The sequence below is a fragment of the Macrotis lagotis genome, chromosome 3, assembly GCF_037893015.1.
Source record: "Macrotis lagotis isolate mMagLag1 chromosome 3, bilby.v1.9.chrom.fasta, whole genome shotgun sequence".
Lineage (NCBI taxonomy): Eukaryota > Metazoa > Chordata > Mammalia > Peramelemorphia > Peramelidae > Macrotis > Macrotis lagotis.
In genome coordinates this window covers 112,678,051-112,692,396 of record NC_133660.1, presented here as the reverse complement: position 1 = coordinate 112,692,396, position 14,346 = coordinate 112,678,051, and the positions used below count along the sequence as shown (strand labels likewise).

Sequence of the window (14,346 nt, the reverse complement as noted above, 5' to 3'; positions counted from 1 at the left end):
CCATTCTTTAGTAGAAAGTTTCCACAAAGCTCAGTGTTGACTTTGTGTAAAACCAGAAGAATTTGCGATTACTCTTGTTAACAGAACCTAGGTATTAGTTAATAAAAAGCAGTAATCCCACCAAAGCCAGTTTTAAACAGAACCTGTGATCCCTCAGAGCTTTGGAGCAGATCTTCCTCAAAGAGCATGAGCCTTGGGCTGATGCCAAAAATATCAGAGATGGAGTTTCTTAACCCTTTCTGTGTGATGGATCCTTTTGGCAGTTTGCTGAAATCCATTGTTGAAGAATAACTTTTTAAAATGCATAAAATAAAATCCATAGGATTACAAAGAAAACCAGTTATATTGAAATACTGTTATCAAACCTATCCACAGACCAAGGGGTCTGTAGGTCCTGGATAAATAACTAGTGTTAGAAGACCCCTGATTTCATGAGGAATCTTCATATGGGTTTCTTCCTTGTATGCTTCACTTCTCCCTAACCTGCTTTGGGAGAAGGCTACAGAACTGTGCCAATCATGAGTTTAGTCTGGACAAGGAGACCTGATCATGAAGTATTTACTTAGCAGAGTACCAGCCTTAAATCCCTGGTACCTCTACCAGTTTCCTGCATCCCTAGTTTCTCAGAACACTTTCCTTATTCCAGTGATTCAGAGTTGCTAAAACAAAATCCCCACTCCCCAATTCGTGTAACCTTCACTCGCTTTTCCTACACTTAGGTCTATCCCCCTCCACAATCCATCCTCTGACCTCTGGAGCTCACTCTAATGTTAAACTCCCCTGTATCCTAGAGCTTAACACCCAGTATTGGCATGTTCAGGCCCTTTCAGAAACATTGTTCTCCCCAGAAGATGGCACTTCCATGGCCATCCTCTCCAGGACAAGTTGCTTACTCTCTCATGTTCCTCAACACATTTGTTCACCCTTACCATTTTCATATAATCTGTTGTAAATGTCCTCTTCTTCCCTAAAAAAGCCTCAAAAGCACTATCCTTCTTTGCTTCAGTCTCTAAAGAGGTAGCATTTTTTTCTTATCAAGGCTAGCCATTCCCTTTCTACCCTAGATCCTATCTCATTCCATCTCCTGGAAGGGATTATCTCCCTCTGGCTGATCTAAAGTCTGAAAAACATTTGCAGGTCTTCCTTTACTCTTGACCATACCATTTCTGAAAGTATCATCCAATCCATCAACAATCTCACATCTCCAACCATCTCTTAGATGTCTCAGAAAGGATGTCCAGTAGACATCTTAAACTCAAGAATCCAGAACTCATTATCTTTCCCTCAAACCCTTTTTCCTTTCTACCTTTCCTATTACTGTAGAAGGCAATAACTCTCAGACCCTCAGATTCCCAAACCAAAAATCATCCTGGATTCCTTCCTATCTCTCACTCCCCATATCCAAGTCCTGTTGATTTCACCTTCATAACATCCCTCAAATATGATTCAGACTCTTCACCTTACACCTGAATTATTGCAATAACCTGATGATGAGACTGCCTGCTTCCCACTCCAATCCTTCAACCATTCATCCACTAACATGATTTTCTGAAATTGTTGGTCCAATATGTCACCTTCCCTACTCAATAAACTCAGTGATTCCCTAAGGCCTCTATTCAAAATGCTGTTTGGCATTCTTACACCTTATTCTTTGATACATACTCTGATTAGTGACCCTAGTCTCCAGATTATTCCTCAAATAAGATACTTCATCTTGACTCTGGGCAAAGTCTTTGACTGTCCTCCAAGCCTGTAATACTTTCCCTCCTCCCTTTCAACATCTGACCTCAATGAATTCCTTTAAATCTCAACTAACATCTCACCTCCTACTGGAAGCCTTGTGCAACCCCTTTAAATTCTTCAGTCTTCCCTCAGTTATTTTTATTGACCTTTAATATAGCTTGCTTTGTATAAATTTGTTTGCATGCTGTCTCTCCCATTAGATTGTAAATTTCTTGAGGGCAGGAACTATCTTTTTTAAACTCCTTGAGGCAAGGACTATCTTTTGTCTATGTTTAGCACTATGTTTAGCATAATGATTGACACAAGGTAGGTGCTTAATAAATTTTATTGCTATCTCTTTTTTTTTGAATTTTACAATTTTTCCCCCTAATCTCACTGCCCTCCCCCTCAATAGAAGGCAGTCTGATAGTCTTTACATTGTTTTCATCCTATGCATTGATCAAAATTGAATATGTTGAGAGAGAAATCATATCCTTAAGGAAAAAATATAAGAGATAGCAAAATTACATAATAACTTTTTTAAAAAAATTAAAGGTAGCAGCCTTGGTCTTTGTTTGAACTCCACATTTCTTTCTTTGGATACAGATGATATTCTCCATCACAGATACCCTAAAATTGTCCCTGATTGTGACACTGATGAAATGAGCAAGTCCATTAATATTGATCACCAACCTCATGTTGCTGTTATGGTGTACGTTGTTCTGATTCTTCTCATCCCACAAAGCATCAATTCATGCAAATCCTTCCAAGATTTTCTTAATCCCCATCCCTCCTGGTTTCTATAACATACATATACTACAATTTGTTCAGTCATTCCCAATTGATGGACATTCACTCAGTTTCCAATTCTTTGCCAATATAATTTCCAATTCTTTGCTGCTATGAATATTTTTGTACAAGTGATATTTTTTACCCTTTTCATGATCTCTTGAGGGTATAGACCCAGTAGTGGTATTGCTGGATCAAAGGGTATGTACATTTTTATTGCCCTTTGGGTATAATTCCAAATTGCACTCCAAAAAGGTTGAATGAATTAATAGCTCCACCAACAATGTATTTGTGTCCCAGATTTCCCACATCCCTTCCAACAATGATCATTGTCCTTTCTGGTCATATTGGCCAGTTTGAGAGGTGTGAGGTGGTACCTCAAAGGATATATCTCTTTTATTTTCTACTGTTAAATTTTTAAAGTGTTGTCTAATCTTGCTACCTCCAATTTCTCACCACCCCACTCACTCACTTCCCATGCCCATACAACTAGGCTTCTGACTTCTGCTTCCCTTCTGAAACTTCTCTTTTCAAGATTACTAACCATCTTTTAATTACTAAATCAATATCCTTTTCTTCATTTTCATCCTCCTTGACTTTTCTATAATTTTTAACCCTTCAATTCCCTGACTTACTAGATAATCTTCTATCTCTTGGTGGCGATGCTCCCCTATTTCTCTTCCTACCCATCTGATCATTGATTGTCTTCTTTGTTGAATCAGTCTCTCTCCTCCTATACCTTAGGCAAGTATGCCTTTCACCACTGTACTGGGCCCCATTTTCTCACTCTGGACTCTCTCATTTGGTGATCAAATGAGTTGCTGTAGATTCCATCTTGACTCATAAGACTTTCACATGTTCATATGCAACTCCAGATTCTCTCTTGAACTCCAATTGCCTGCTCAACATATTTTGTCCAAATGTCCGGCTGGTACCTCAAATTCTATATTTGAAAAATTAAATTAAATTCATTGAATAATCTTTAAAGGAATATTGCAAAAGCTAATCAACTCTGAAAGACTTAGTTCCTATGATCAGTATAATGACCAAACCACCATTTCATGGGATTCCTGTGAAAAATGCTCTCAACTTTCAGTAATAGAACTGATAGACTCAGAACAAAGGTTGCAGCAAATTTTCTTTATTTTTCTTGCTTTTTTCCTTTGAAATTTTCTCAGAATATGACTAATGAAGAAATTTGATGTGCATGTCCATATATAAATGTAATTTTATTTTTCTTGCCTTCTTAGTGGTGGGGGAGGGAAAGAATTCAATACTAAAAATAAAGTTGAATTTTAAAAATGGAATTCATTTTTTCTCTTTAAACTTAGTCTCCCTTCTTCAAATTTTCCCATTTCTTTTCAGGGCACTTCCGTCTTTCCTGGCACCACAGTTTATAACTTCATCAGTATTCTTCACTCTTCCATCTTCTTTATCCCCAAAATTCCAGATTCATTCAGTTGCCAATCCTTGTTAATTTTTCCTCTACACATGTCTCTCATTTGTATCCTTCTTAGGACCCTCATCTTAGTTCAGACTCATATCATTTCTCTTCTCCTAATTGTTCTTCTTGCTTCTTCTAACATCTCTCCACAGCCTATCCTCCACACATAGATTGATAGAATCTTCCTAAGACAAAGCTTTGACCATACCTTAAGCCTACTAAAAAGCTTAACACACAAACTCTACAGTTTGGTGTTTAAATCTTTTCATGGACTGGCTCCCACCTACCTTTCTAGATTAATTTTTCACTATCTCATGTAGCCTGTGCCCCAGGCAAAGTGGATGATGAGCTGTTTCTGAACTAGAGAATCCATTTCTCACTTTCCTAAGTTTACATAAACTGTCTCCCATATCAGGAATATGATTCTCATCTTTACCTCCTGCTTCTTTTCTTTTACTATTCTGCTCAGAATCCCACTGCCCCCCCTTCCTCCTTTAATTGTAGAAGCCCCTCATCCAATTATCTTCTATTTATTTATCTGCTTACTTGCTGTATCTCCCACAAAAAACAAGCACACGAGGTGTAGTCTGTTTTGTCTTTGTATGGCTAGCATCTAACACAAAGCTTTGAGCACAGTAGGAACTTAATGATGTTTGTGGCACTGAATTGATCAGGTCTGATTAATGAACTCTGAATTCTTTAAGCTCTCTTTACACTCAATATCAATTAAGCAAGTCAACTCTATTAAGCTAAAAAGAGCCAAAGCATGGGCTAGCCAATTATACACAAATCATTCTTCTCACAAAGCCTGAGATACAAATTTGTCAATAGAAGATATTTTTCTTGAAGTGGAAAAAAAAAACCTTACAATTTCATGAAACTAAGATAAGAAATGAGAAAGTTTAAAGAATGAAACTAAATTTAAAGAGAAAAAAAATGAGTCACATTTTTATTTTTATTTTATTTTTAGTACTGAATTCTTTCCCTCCCCTACCCATTAAGAAGGCAAGAAAAATAAAAACCATTATAAATATGTACACACACACACACACACACACACACACACACACACATCAAAAATAGCTGAAAATCTACTTTTCCGCTACTCCTGTGGCTCTCTTACCCAACCACAGAAAGTGTAATGTATTTATTTTCACAATTAAAGTTAATTATATTAATAGTTTTTAGAATTTTACAATTATCTCTTGAAATCAATGTAGAAACATGGGAACAGACAAAACCAGGGTCAAGAATACTAATTGGACTATGAAAATACTAATTAGATTATTTGCCCTGGGTTGGCAATTAATCCATTATTCTGTAAATATGAAAAATGCATGACTTATTCCTAAAAAAGACAATCCATATACTATTAGTGGAGATAAAATGAGGAGTCTGATTACCTATAGAATGTTATCCTTCTGATGTAATATTTTCTATGTTGCAGGCATTGTAGCACGACACCCCCTCTATTATCCATACTTAAAAAAATTCCTAACTGCTCAAGCAATAGAAGACTATTTCCAACACCTTCTGCATAAAAAACAGGCAGAAGAGACTTTGGTCACAAGGTATGTGCTACATTCATAAATTCTTTGCATTTATGCTTTAAGCTTAAAAATAGTTGTTTTTCTTTTTTTTTCTTTTTTTTTTGGTCTGGATCCATGATTTCATCAGTCAATTAATAAGCATTTATTAAGAGTCTTTTGTGGGCTGGTCCTCGTACCTGGGATGTTGAAGATACAGCATCAATATAGGAAATTCTAGAAAGACACACAAGTAAGGCGAACAATATAGGTATCACCATGGGGAATTTATTATATCTTATATTATATGGTAGTGACTCAACATTTCATGTTTCTTTTCATGTTCTTCTTTGTAAGTGGAAATGTTTGTGTTTGATGTTTGTCAAGTTCATAATTTTTTAAAATTTGATTTTTAAAAATCAGTGCAGAAAAAAATAGAAAAAATAAAAATCAGTGCAGGGAACTTTCTCTTCTGATGCTGATCAGCAACTGGGCTATAGTTGGCCTGGACATAGACAAGCTAAGTCATTTGCCCAAGGTCACCAGGTAGGAAACCTAGACTAAAGGTATTTCTGACACCAAGGCTGGCTCTCTCTCTCTCTCTCTCTCTCTCTCTCTCTCTCTCTCTCTCTGCTATGGAGAGCCACCTCTCTCTACAAATAGTTGCAGTTTTTTCAGTTTTGAAAAAGGGGTTGTAATCTTTGTACTTAACTACAGTGTAGAGATTCAGTGTCCAATGAGGTATGGTCACACCCCAAGTTATATTACACAGTCTCTCTTAGTGCAGTTCAGAGGTTGGAGAAACCAATATGGGCCAAGAATGAAGAAAACAAAATGGAGGTTGTATAATAATAAACAGCTAGTATTTATATGGTGATTTACATATATTATCTCATCTGAACCTTTGAAGGTAGGTGTGATTATTATGACTATTTTATAGATGAGGAAACTGAGACTGAAAGGTTAGGGACTTTATTGACTCTACCACCCAATTTCCCTGGTGTATGACATACAAATGACATACAAATTTGATAGGACAGTTTTTTAAGTATAGGGTTAATAATGACAGAAATTTGACAAGGTGAAACTCACAGAAATCAACAAAAATACTTTAAACAAAGAGTATAATATTTGGAAGACTGTAGTCTCAGATACTGTATACATTTAAAACATAGGAATTTTATTATATAACTTTTAGAAAATGTATTTCAAATGCTTTAATGAACAACTAGATTTTTACCAATCAACTAAACTACTTCCTTATCACTCTGATGATTTTCATATCTTAATACGATGCCTTTCACATACCACCTTATAATGTATTTCAAGACCTTCACCAAGATGCCACTACAATGCCCCATCATGACCTTAGAGATTAACCTGTGTTCTAGAAATCTATGTCAACAGAGGGTGCACTGCAGCTATTCCTTCCAAGCTGAGAAAGTTCTGAGAACTGGTCTGGTGACGAACCATATGATTCATCTGCGTCCAGGTTCAGAGAGGCTCTTCACCTGGTTGGCCACAAATGTTTTGACCATAGTGATCCTTAAAAGACCTCTGCTAGGTTAGAGGGTCTGTGAGGCAGTGTGGAACAGTGGAAAGAGTATGGATCCTGGAGTGAAAGAACCTTGGTTCAACACTCACTTAAGACATTTCCTAACATGCAATAGAGCCTTGGTGGACCTTTTTCCTTATCTGTAAAGGGGCTTGGACTGAATGGTACCTGAGGTCCCTGTAACTCAGTGTCTATGTTTCTATGGGCTGCATTATAGCAAAGAGAGGACATAAGATTATAGATCCTTGAAGTGTGTTTCAAGATAGAGTTTAACTAGTTATATTGCTCTAGTTTGCAAAATAAGGGAGACTATAGAGGGAAGGGTGGTGTAGAAAAATACTGTAGTAACTTAAATCTCTGTTTCTATAACTCTCTAGAATTTCATTTTGAGTAAAAATTCATTCTCTTTAAAATAATGTAATTATTTAAATGTAATAATGAATAATTTTACTGTGCATTTACAAGTGCTACCAATAAGTAGATTATGTGTTACTGATCCAGGATATGACTGCATTTATGTGATGTTGATTAAAGTCTGTGCTGTCCTATATGTTCAAAATGTATAAAGCATATTCTTGTTGTCTGTATGCATGCAATATTTCTAGTTGCAGACTATATTGCATCCATATATACCTATATGGACACATACATGTGTTTTGTGTGTGCATACACCTACACACATATCTATATACTTGCCAATAAATAGTCAGAACTGTCTAGCCTTGGGAAAGCCAAGGGAATCAAACCTGTGACATTGACTTTATTAAGTCAGTTGGCTACCACAACAGACCTATGTTAGAGGAGTTTTTTAAAACATTGACAATACTAGTACACTCACTTTAAGAGAGAATATTCACACTCTAAGTCAAAGGAAAGAAAAATTTGTATTTGAAAGCAATATTTTAAATAATTGGCTGTTGAAAAACCTATTGAAGTAGAAGAGAAATACCTAATCTGGGTTTTATATGACCTCTAATATTTTATCAAGGGTATTATACTTCAACTCATCTCCTATTTGAAGGTTATAATTATTGCTTACAGTGTTGCCTCTACAGAATGGAATTAATGACAGTCTTCTAGCTCTTAATTCCTTTCTGAAAGTATTTGTTAAATTGTTTTCAGGGGATTAATCTGATGTTATAGAATTGTTTATTCTAAATGGTATTCAAATTCTTAAAACTAAATAGGAAAAATAAACAAAAAAATAAAAAAGTAATAAACATAACAACAAAAGAAAAAAGGAACAAAGCAAATAGAAAAAGCAGAGTCCCATGGTTTATACTGGTTTGGCTGGCTTACTTAGTACATTTCAACATGATTGTATTTTTTTTTAGATTTTGGTTTTTTTTTTTTTGCAAGGCAATGGGGTTAAGTGACTTGCCCAAGGCCACACAGCCAGGTAATTATTAAATGTCTGAGGCTGGATTTGAACTCAGGTACTCCTGACTCCAGGGCCAGCGCTCTATCCACTGTGCTACCTAGCCTCCCCATGAGTGTATTTTTAAGGACTGATTTCTCTCCCAATTTTCTAATAAAATCTACTGTAATATAAATAATATAAATAAATATTCTGCAATTTGGGGTTTTCTTGGCAAAGAAATTGGAGTGATTGTTCATTTCCTTTTCCAGTTCATTTTAGAGATGAGGAAACTGAGGCAAATAGGGTTAAGTGACTTGCCTAGGGTCACACAGCTAATAAGTGTGTGAGGCTAGATTTGAACTCATGAAGATGAGTTTTCCTGACTCCAGGCCCAGCACTCTGTCCATTTATTTTGACTTTCAGAAGTAGGAACCAGAGCGACTAGGTGGCACAGTGAATAGAGCGCTGGCCCTGGAGTCAGGAGTACCTGAGTTCAAATGCGACCTCAGACATTTAATAATTACCTGGCTATGTGGCCTTGGGCAAGCCACTTAACCCCATTTACCTTGCAAAAACCTTAAAAAAAAAGTAGGAACCAGAAAGCAGTGAAAGTCTTACAAACTCTTGAACAAGTTCTCCAGAGTTCTGAATCCCTTAAAGATGTATTCTGCCAAATTTGGGAGGAGTCATCCAACCACTATTGGTAAAGATGCTAATCACGAATAATTGAAGAAAGGTGTACAAAGTACCTTTATGCAGGTTTGATCCTCATGACAGTCACCCTGTGAAGCTGGCAGAGGAAATGGAGGCTCCAAGATGAAAGATGAATTGCTTGTGGTTATGCAGATAAGTTATTATGGAAGGGATTCAAGCCCAGGACTCTCCTGACTCAGCCCAACTTTCCATCTGCTCTCACATGTTATCAGCCCATCAACATGTAGCCACAGCTTTAAGTCCATACATAGCACAACTTGTTCTGACAACTAGACCAAGGCTCTTACAAAGATTGGCTTCCATCTGAATTTATGGTATGATACCAGCATGTTGGTGGTATATAACCATGAACTTCTTTTATAGATACTCATCCTCAAGCAGGAGGTGAGTTGTCCTTGCAGTCAAGTAGACCCAAATTTAAATCTTGCCTTTGATCTTCTTTATGTGAACAAACCTCTTAACCTCTTGCAGTTCCAGACAATCCAGTAAGAACTTGAGTTTTAGAGGTGTTAGATCGGAAGTGGCAGAAGGAGTTTCTTCATTCCCAGTTCCCTACGCCAGTGAAATTACAGGTCTAGTCTCTTTGTTATTATCAATCAAGGATGTTAATATATCTATTTTGCGTGTGTGTGTGTGTGTGTGTGTGTGTGTGTGTGTGTGTGTGTGTTTGTGTGCTTGTTATTTTATCAATACCTATGGGGCTCCTGGTGAAGAAATATCTTCTAATTTAAAAAAAAACAATTGTTAAAATGTAATAAATCTGCAATTTATAATCTTAGAAAATTGTCTGGACATGCTAAGGATCACAGTTAATAAATGTCAGAGGCAGGATTCAAAATGAAATTCTCCTGATTCAAAGTTCTACCCACAGCTGCTCTCAGTATAGACACCAAAAACTGCACATGATGAGCAGCCCTAAAGTAGGACTCAGCAAGCCCTCTTACCATAGGTGCTGGTTCTCTCCAAGCAATCCATACACCCTAACTCTCACCTGTGGCTCCAAGAAGCTGTAGCATGGCCAGTAGCCACACCGCATAAACTGTCGTGGCAGATGGGCTCAACCAGGTTGCGGGTAACTAAGAGGCCCCAGACTCATAGCTAAGTTAGGGAACGTATCTACTTCAAGCATGTGGAGACTTCCCAGAAAAATATTTGTTCCAATGGCCATGAAATTGTTTGAAGCAACCACTGTGAAGAGCTTAGAGCTTGGTCAGATGTTGAAGATGCTATGGTCATCCACTGCAACTTGGTTCATTACCAGTTATCTTGATTTTTGATTTGCCAATGGACTTCAGTGACTCTGGAAGACAGGGCAAGGCTGTGCGGCTCTGCCTCACTTCAATCCAATTCATGCTCTCGTCAGGACATTACCCCATGAGGTCATTGATTCTCTGAAAATGAAGAGCAAACAATAACAGCTCTCAGTATATTTTATAGATGGACTAAATTGTGAAACTGAGGGAGCAAGACATAAGGTGTCCTACAACTTGAAAAGGTTAGAGATCCACTGCTGTAGGTAAAAAGAAATCACTACAGGACATCTTTTTAAACATCCAAAATATCTTAAGCCATCCTTCATCCTTCCTCTCAATCTGTTTACTAAACTAAGTAGTTGTTTTAAAGGAGAGATCTCTAGATCTAAAGTCAGAAAGTCTTGAGGTTAAATTTTGCTTCAGTACTTAATAGCTATGTTATTCTGGATGAGCCAAAAATAAGGTTGTGAGGATCAAATTTTTTTATTGTTTTTGGGGGTTTTTTTTTGCAAAGCAGTGGGGTTAAGTGATTTGCCCAAGGTAACCTGAGCTAGGTAATTATTAAGTGTCTGAAGTCACATTTTAACTCAGTCCTCCTGACTCAAGGGCTGGTGCTCTATCTACTGTGCCACCTAGCTGCCCCGCTAGGATAGAATCATTTTGCAAGCTTTAAAGTACCATGCAAATTCTAGCTGTTAATATTGTTTGGAATATTGTTTTTTGTCTATGATGACAAAAGCCTTTGAATTTAGTAACATATTCTTAAATAAATTTCTATTTCATTCATCAGAACAGCATTCATATTCATTTTAAAAATAGTACTGCATAAGTGTGAGACATCCAGGCTACAAAATGGCAATATTTGGTATATATACTGATTCAGTGAACTTAGATCAAAGATGTAGAGCTAAGGGCCCTTAATGGCTACCTAGTCCAGTTTCCATTCTTTTACAGATCAGAAAACTGAGACTTGGTGAGGTCACCGGAATTGCTCCGGTCACATGGGTGGCAAAGCCAAGATTCAAATTAAGGTCTCTAGCACCAAACCATTCACCCCATTGCACTGTGTTTATTCCACAGCCACAGTACTACATTAGGTTCTAGGGTTATACACAGACAAAAACCAAACAGCTCCTGCCCTCAAATAGCACAGTTTATAACAGCTACACAAATAAGAAAACACAAAATAGATACCATGGGATAACTGGGAACTCAAAGGCCTCACTCCCAACAATACAGTGGCAGGAGCATGCCAGGTTCCTCAAGAAAGCTCATAGAATTGAATTGAATCAAAAAGAATGGAATTAAATTGAATTATTGACTCTTAAATTTTGCCCTCTCCTACTAGCTGCTGCCTGTTCTATCCTTCCCTTGCTCACACCATTCACTCATCTGGAATGTCTCCCAAACTTGGAACATATTTACCTCATTTGGTGTTGAAATCACCTGGTCCACCAGTTCTTCCCTTTAGCTCCCAATTCTCTCCCCTCTCATCAATGAGTTAGAGGGGCAGCTAGGTGGTGCAGTGGATAGAGCACCAGCCCTGGAGTCAGAAGTACCTGAGTTCAAATGTGGCCTCATACATTTAATAATTACTCAGCTGTGTGGTCTTGGGCAAGCCACTTAACCCCATTTACCTTGCAAAAACTAAAAAAAAAAAAGAGAACACTTTATCAGGATCTCTTCTTTTCCCTCTTCCTACACTCCTCTGGGTGATGTTTATTGGTGTGTTTGGCAGACTGTAAGTTCCTTGAGGGTAAGGACTCCCTTAGTTCATATCTGTATTGCCAGTATCCATCTCAAAAGCCTACTTATCACTGGCACTTCATAAATATTAATTGAAAGGAATTTTTGCTTTTTCTGAGAAAACAGGGAGAAAAACAGGGCCTTCTTCCTTTAGAACCATCTGGTTATTTCTTATCTCTGGGAGAGGAATCAAGGTGCTTTTTATCAGATCCCATATGGTGTTGATCATTGTTCCCATTCACCAGAGAGAAAGCTTCATTTCATATATGCATATATTCAGACTGAAATATTTTATTCCTCTTGCCAGGATACCAGGCAAACACAATTTTCTTTCCTTTCCCCCTCCCTATATTTTCATTTAACATTTTCTTCTGCAGTCACATGCTTCATCATAAACAAGAGGACTTACTTTTCCTGATAAATAAATTCATTAAACATTATAGCTTTAGTATTTAGTCAGGTAATAAGTATTTAGCCAAAGCTAAAAGGAAGTTCTCTTGAAATCTGAAGTCTGATGTATATTGAAGCCAAGTTCAACATATTAAAGGAAGTAATTAAGAAGGCACCCCATTGTTTCTGTCTACAGGAGGTCAATAAGAAAAAGTGATATTTTTTAAAAAGAATTTTAATTTAAGGTAATTTTACTGTGTGTGTTTTTAAATGGAAATGTAAGAGAATTAAAAACCTGCATAGTAGTTCCCTGAATTTTTAAAATTTTATAATACAATGTTTCCTGGAAGTTCAAGATCACCTTTGTCAAAATGACTAACAAAAGCATTCCCCTGATGTGCAAATGGTTAAGATCACCTTTATCAGAATGACTAACAAAAGTATTCACCTGTTCTGCAAATGGTTGAGACTCTGGCTTTTGCTCTCTCCTGGGATCTCCTGGGTGGGTCTGAAAGTCTCTTCAACTCCTCCCTACCCAGAATCCACAGGAAAGGAACTTTTGGGGAATGAGTTTCTAAAGTCATTATAGGGAAAGGGCCTACAAAGACCAGAAGTTCTACTTACCTATTTGTGTTACATAATTGGAAGATCATGCAATGGTGAAGAAAAGGAAAGAGTGACTTTGACAGGCTACCATGACTGTTGGGTTTCTTTCATGGGCAGTCATCTAAGAGCAATAGCCATCATTTTACACCATTCTGTAAAGATCTAATGGTCATTAAGCAAAATATAATACAGATTTTTCAGAAAAGTTGATTTTCTAACCTTCTCTGATAATACTGTACCTGCTAATAATGTCTCCTAAGCAAGAATTCTTAACTTGGGACCCATGAACTTGTATTTTTTTTAAATGACTATGCTTCAGTGTAATTGATTTTCTTTGAAGTATTAGATATTTCATATATTTGAAATTATTATTCTGAAAAGAAGTCTCTATGTTTCACCAGATTGGCAAAAGGATCTAAGACCCCTAAATGGTTAAGACCCCTCCCTTTTCCCATTCCACTCTTAAAACTCTAATGTCTTAAGTTTTAAGGTTGGAAAATTCTTTTTAAATTAAAAAAAATTCTAATCTAAATCCTTGTGGTTGCAATTCAAGCCTATCCTTCTTTGTGGAACTTCCATTGAAATGGAATGGCTGTTTGCCTCTACTCATAATAATGAAGTCCTTCAGACTTCTTTGGGCAAGATCCATTTTCTATATGTTTAATCATCTTTATCACTCTAGAACTTCCCCAACTATTATTTCATTCATTACACTTGTATCCCCAGGCTTAGTACTGTGCTTGGAACCTAATGAGTTCTTATGAAAATGTATTTATTGATTGATTCTTTATAGGAATTAATAATCTTATAGTTATGTAGAGTAGACAAATGGTAAATATTTGTTTATGTTAATGAGGATAAGTGAAAGTAGTGCTTCAAAGAGAAAAAAGAAAGAAAATGAGACAGTGTTTAGTTTCCTAGTTGATCACTAGGAAAGAATCCAGAGAGAAAGCAAAAGCAAAGGCATAAAGGGGTGGGGGGGGGGGGTAATAGAAGAAAAATAAATGAGAGGCAAGAGAAATTTTTAATAAGCAGTGGAACTTGGTGTATCATAATATATCTTTTTTTTTATAATGATCCTATATTGTTCAAGTTCTTTTGTAAGTTCCTTAAGAGACAGACTTTTTTAACCCCCTTTTGTATCCTTAAAAGTCAAATCAACAAACATCTTTCCCTTTAATTGATTAATGAATTAGTCAATTCATCCATTTATTTGTTTGTGGTCGAAATTCATGTTTTAA

At 36.7% G+C, this 14,346-nt stretch overlaps 1 protein-coding gene across 1 annotated transcript in view; it reads left to right on the top strand.

Annotated features, from left to right (window-relative positions):
* LOC141519187 (uncharacterized) overlaps positions 1 to 14,346 on the top strand; it is a 134,747-nt gene that overhangs the window by 106,110 nt on the left and 14,291 nt on the right. Inside the window, exon 18 of the mRNA XM_074231572.1 lies at positions 5,403 to 5,526. Within this exon, the coding sequence (XP_074087673.1) occupies positions 5,403 to 5,526 (124 nt within the window). The remainder of the gene's footprint in view (positions 1 to 5,402; positions 5,527 to 14,346) is intronic.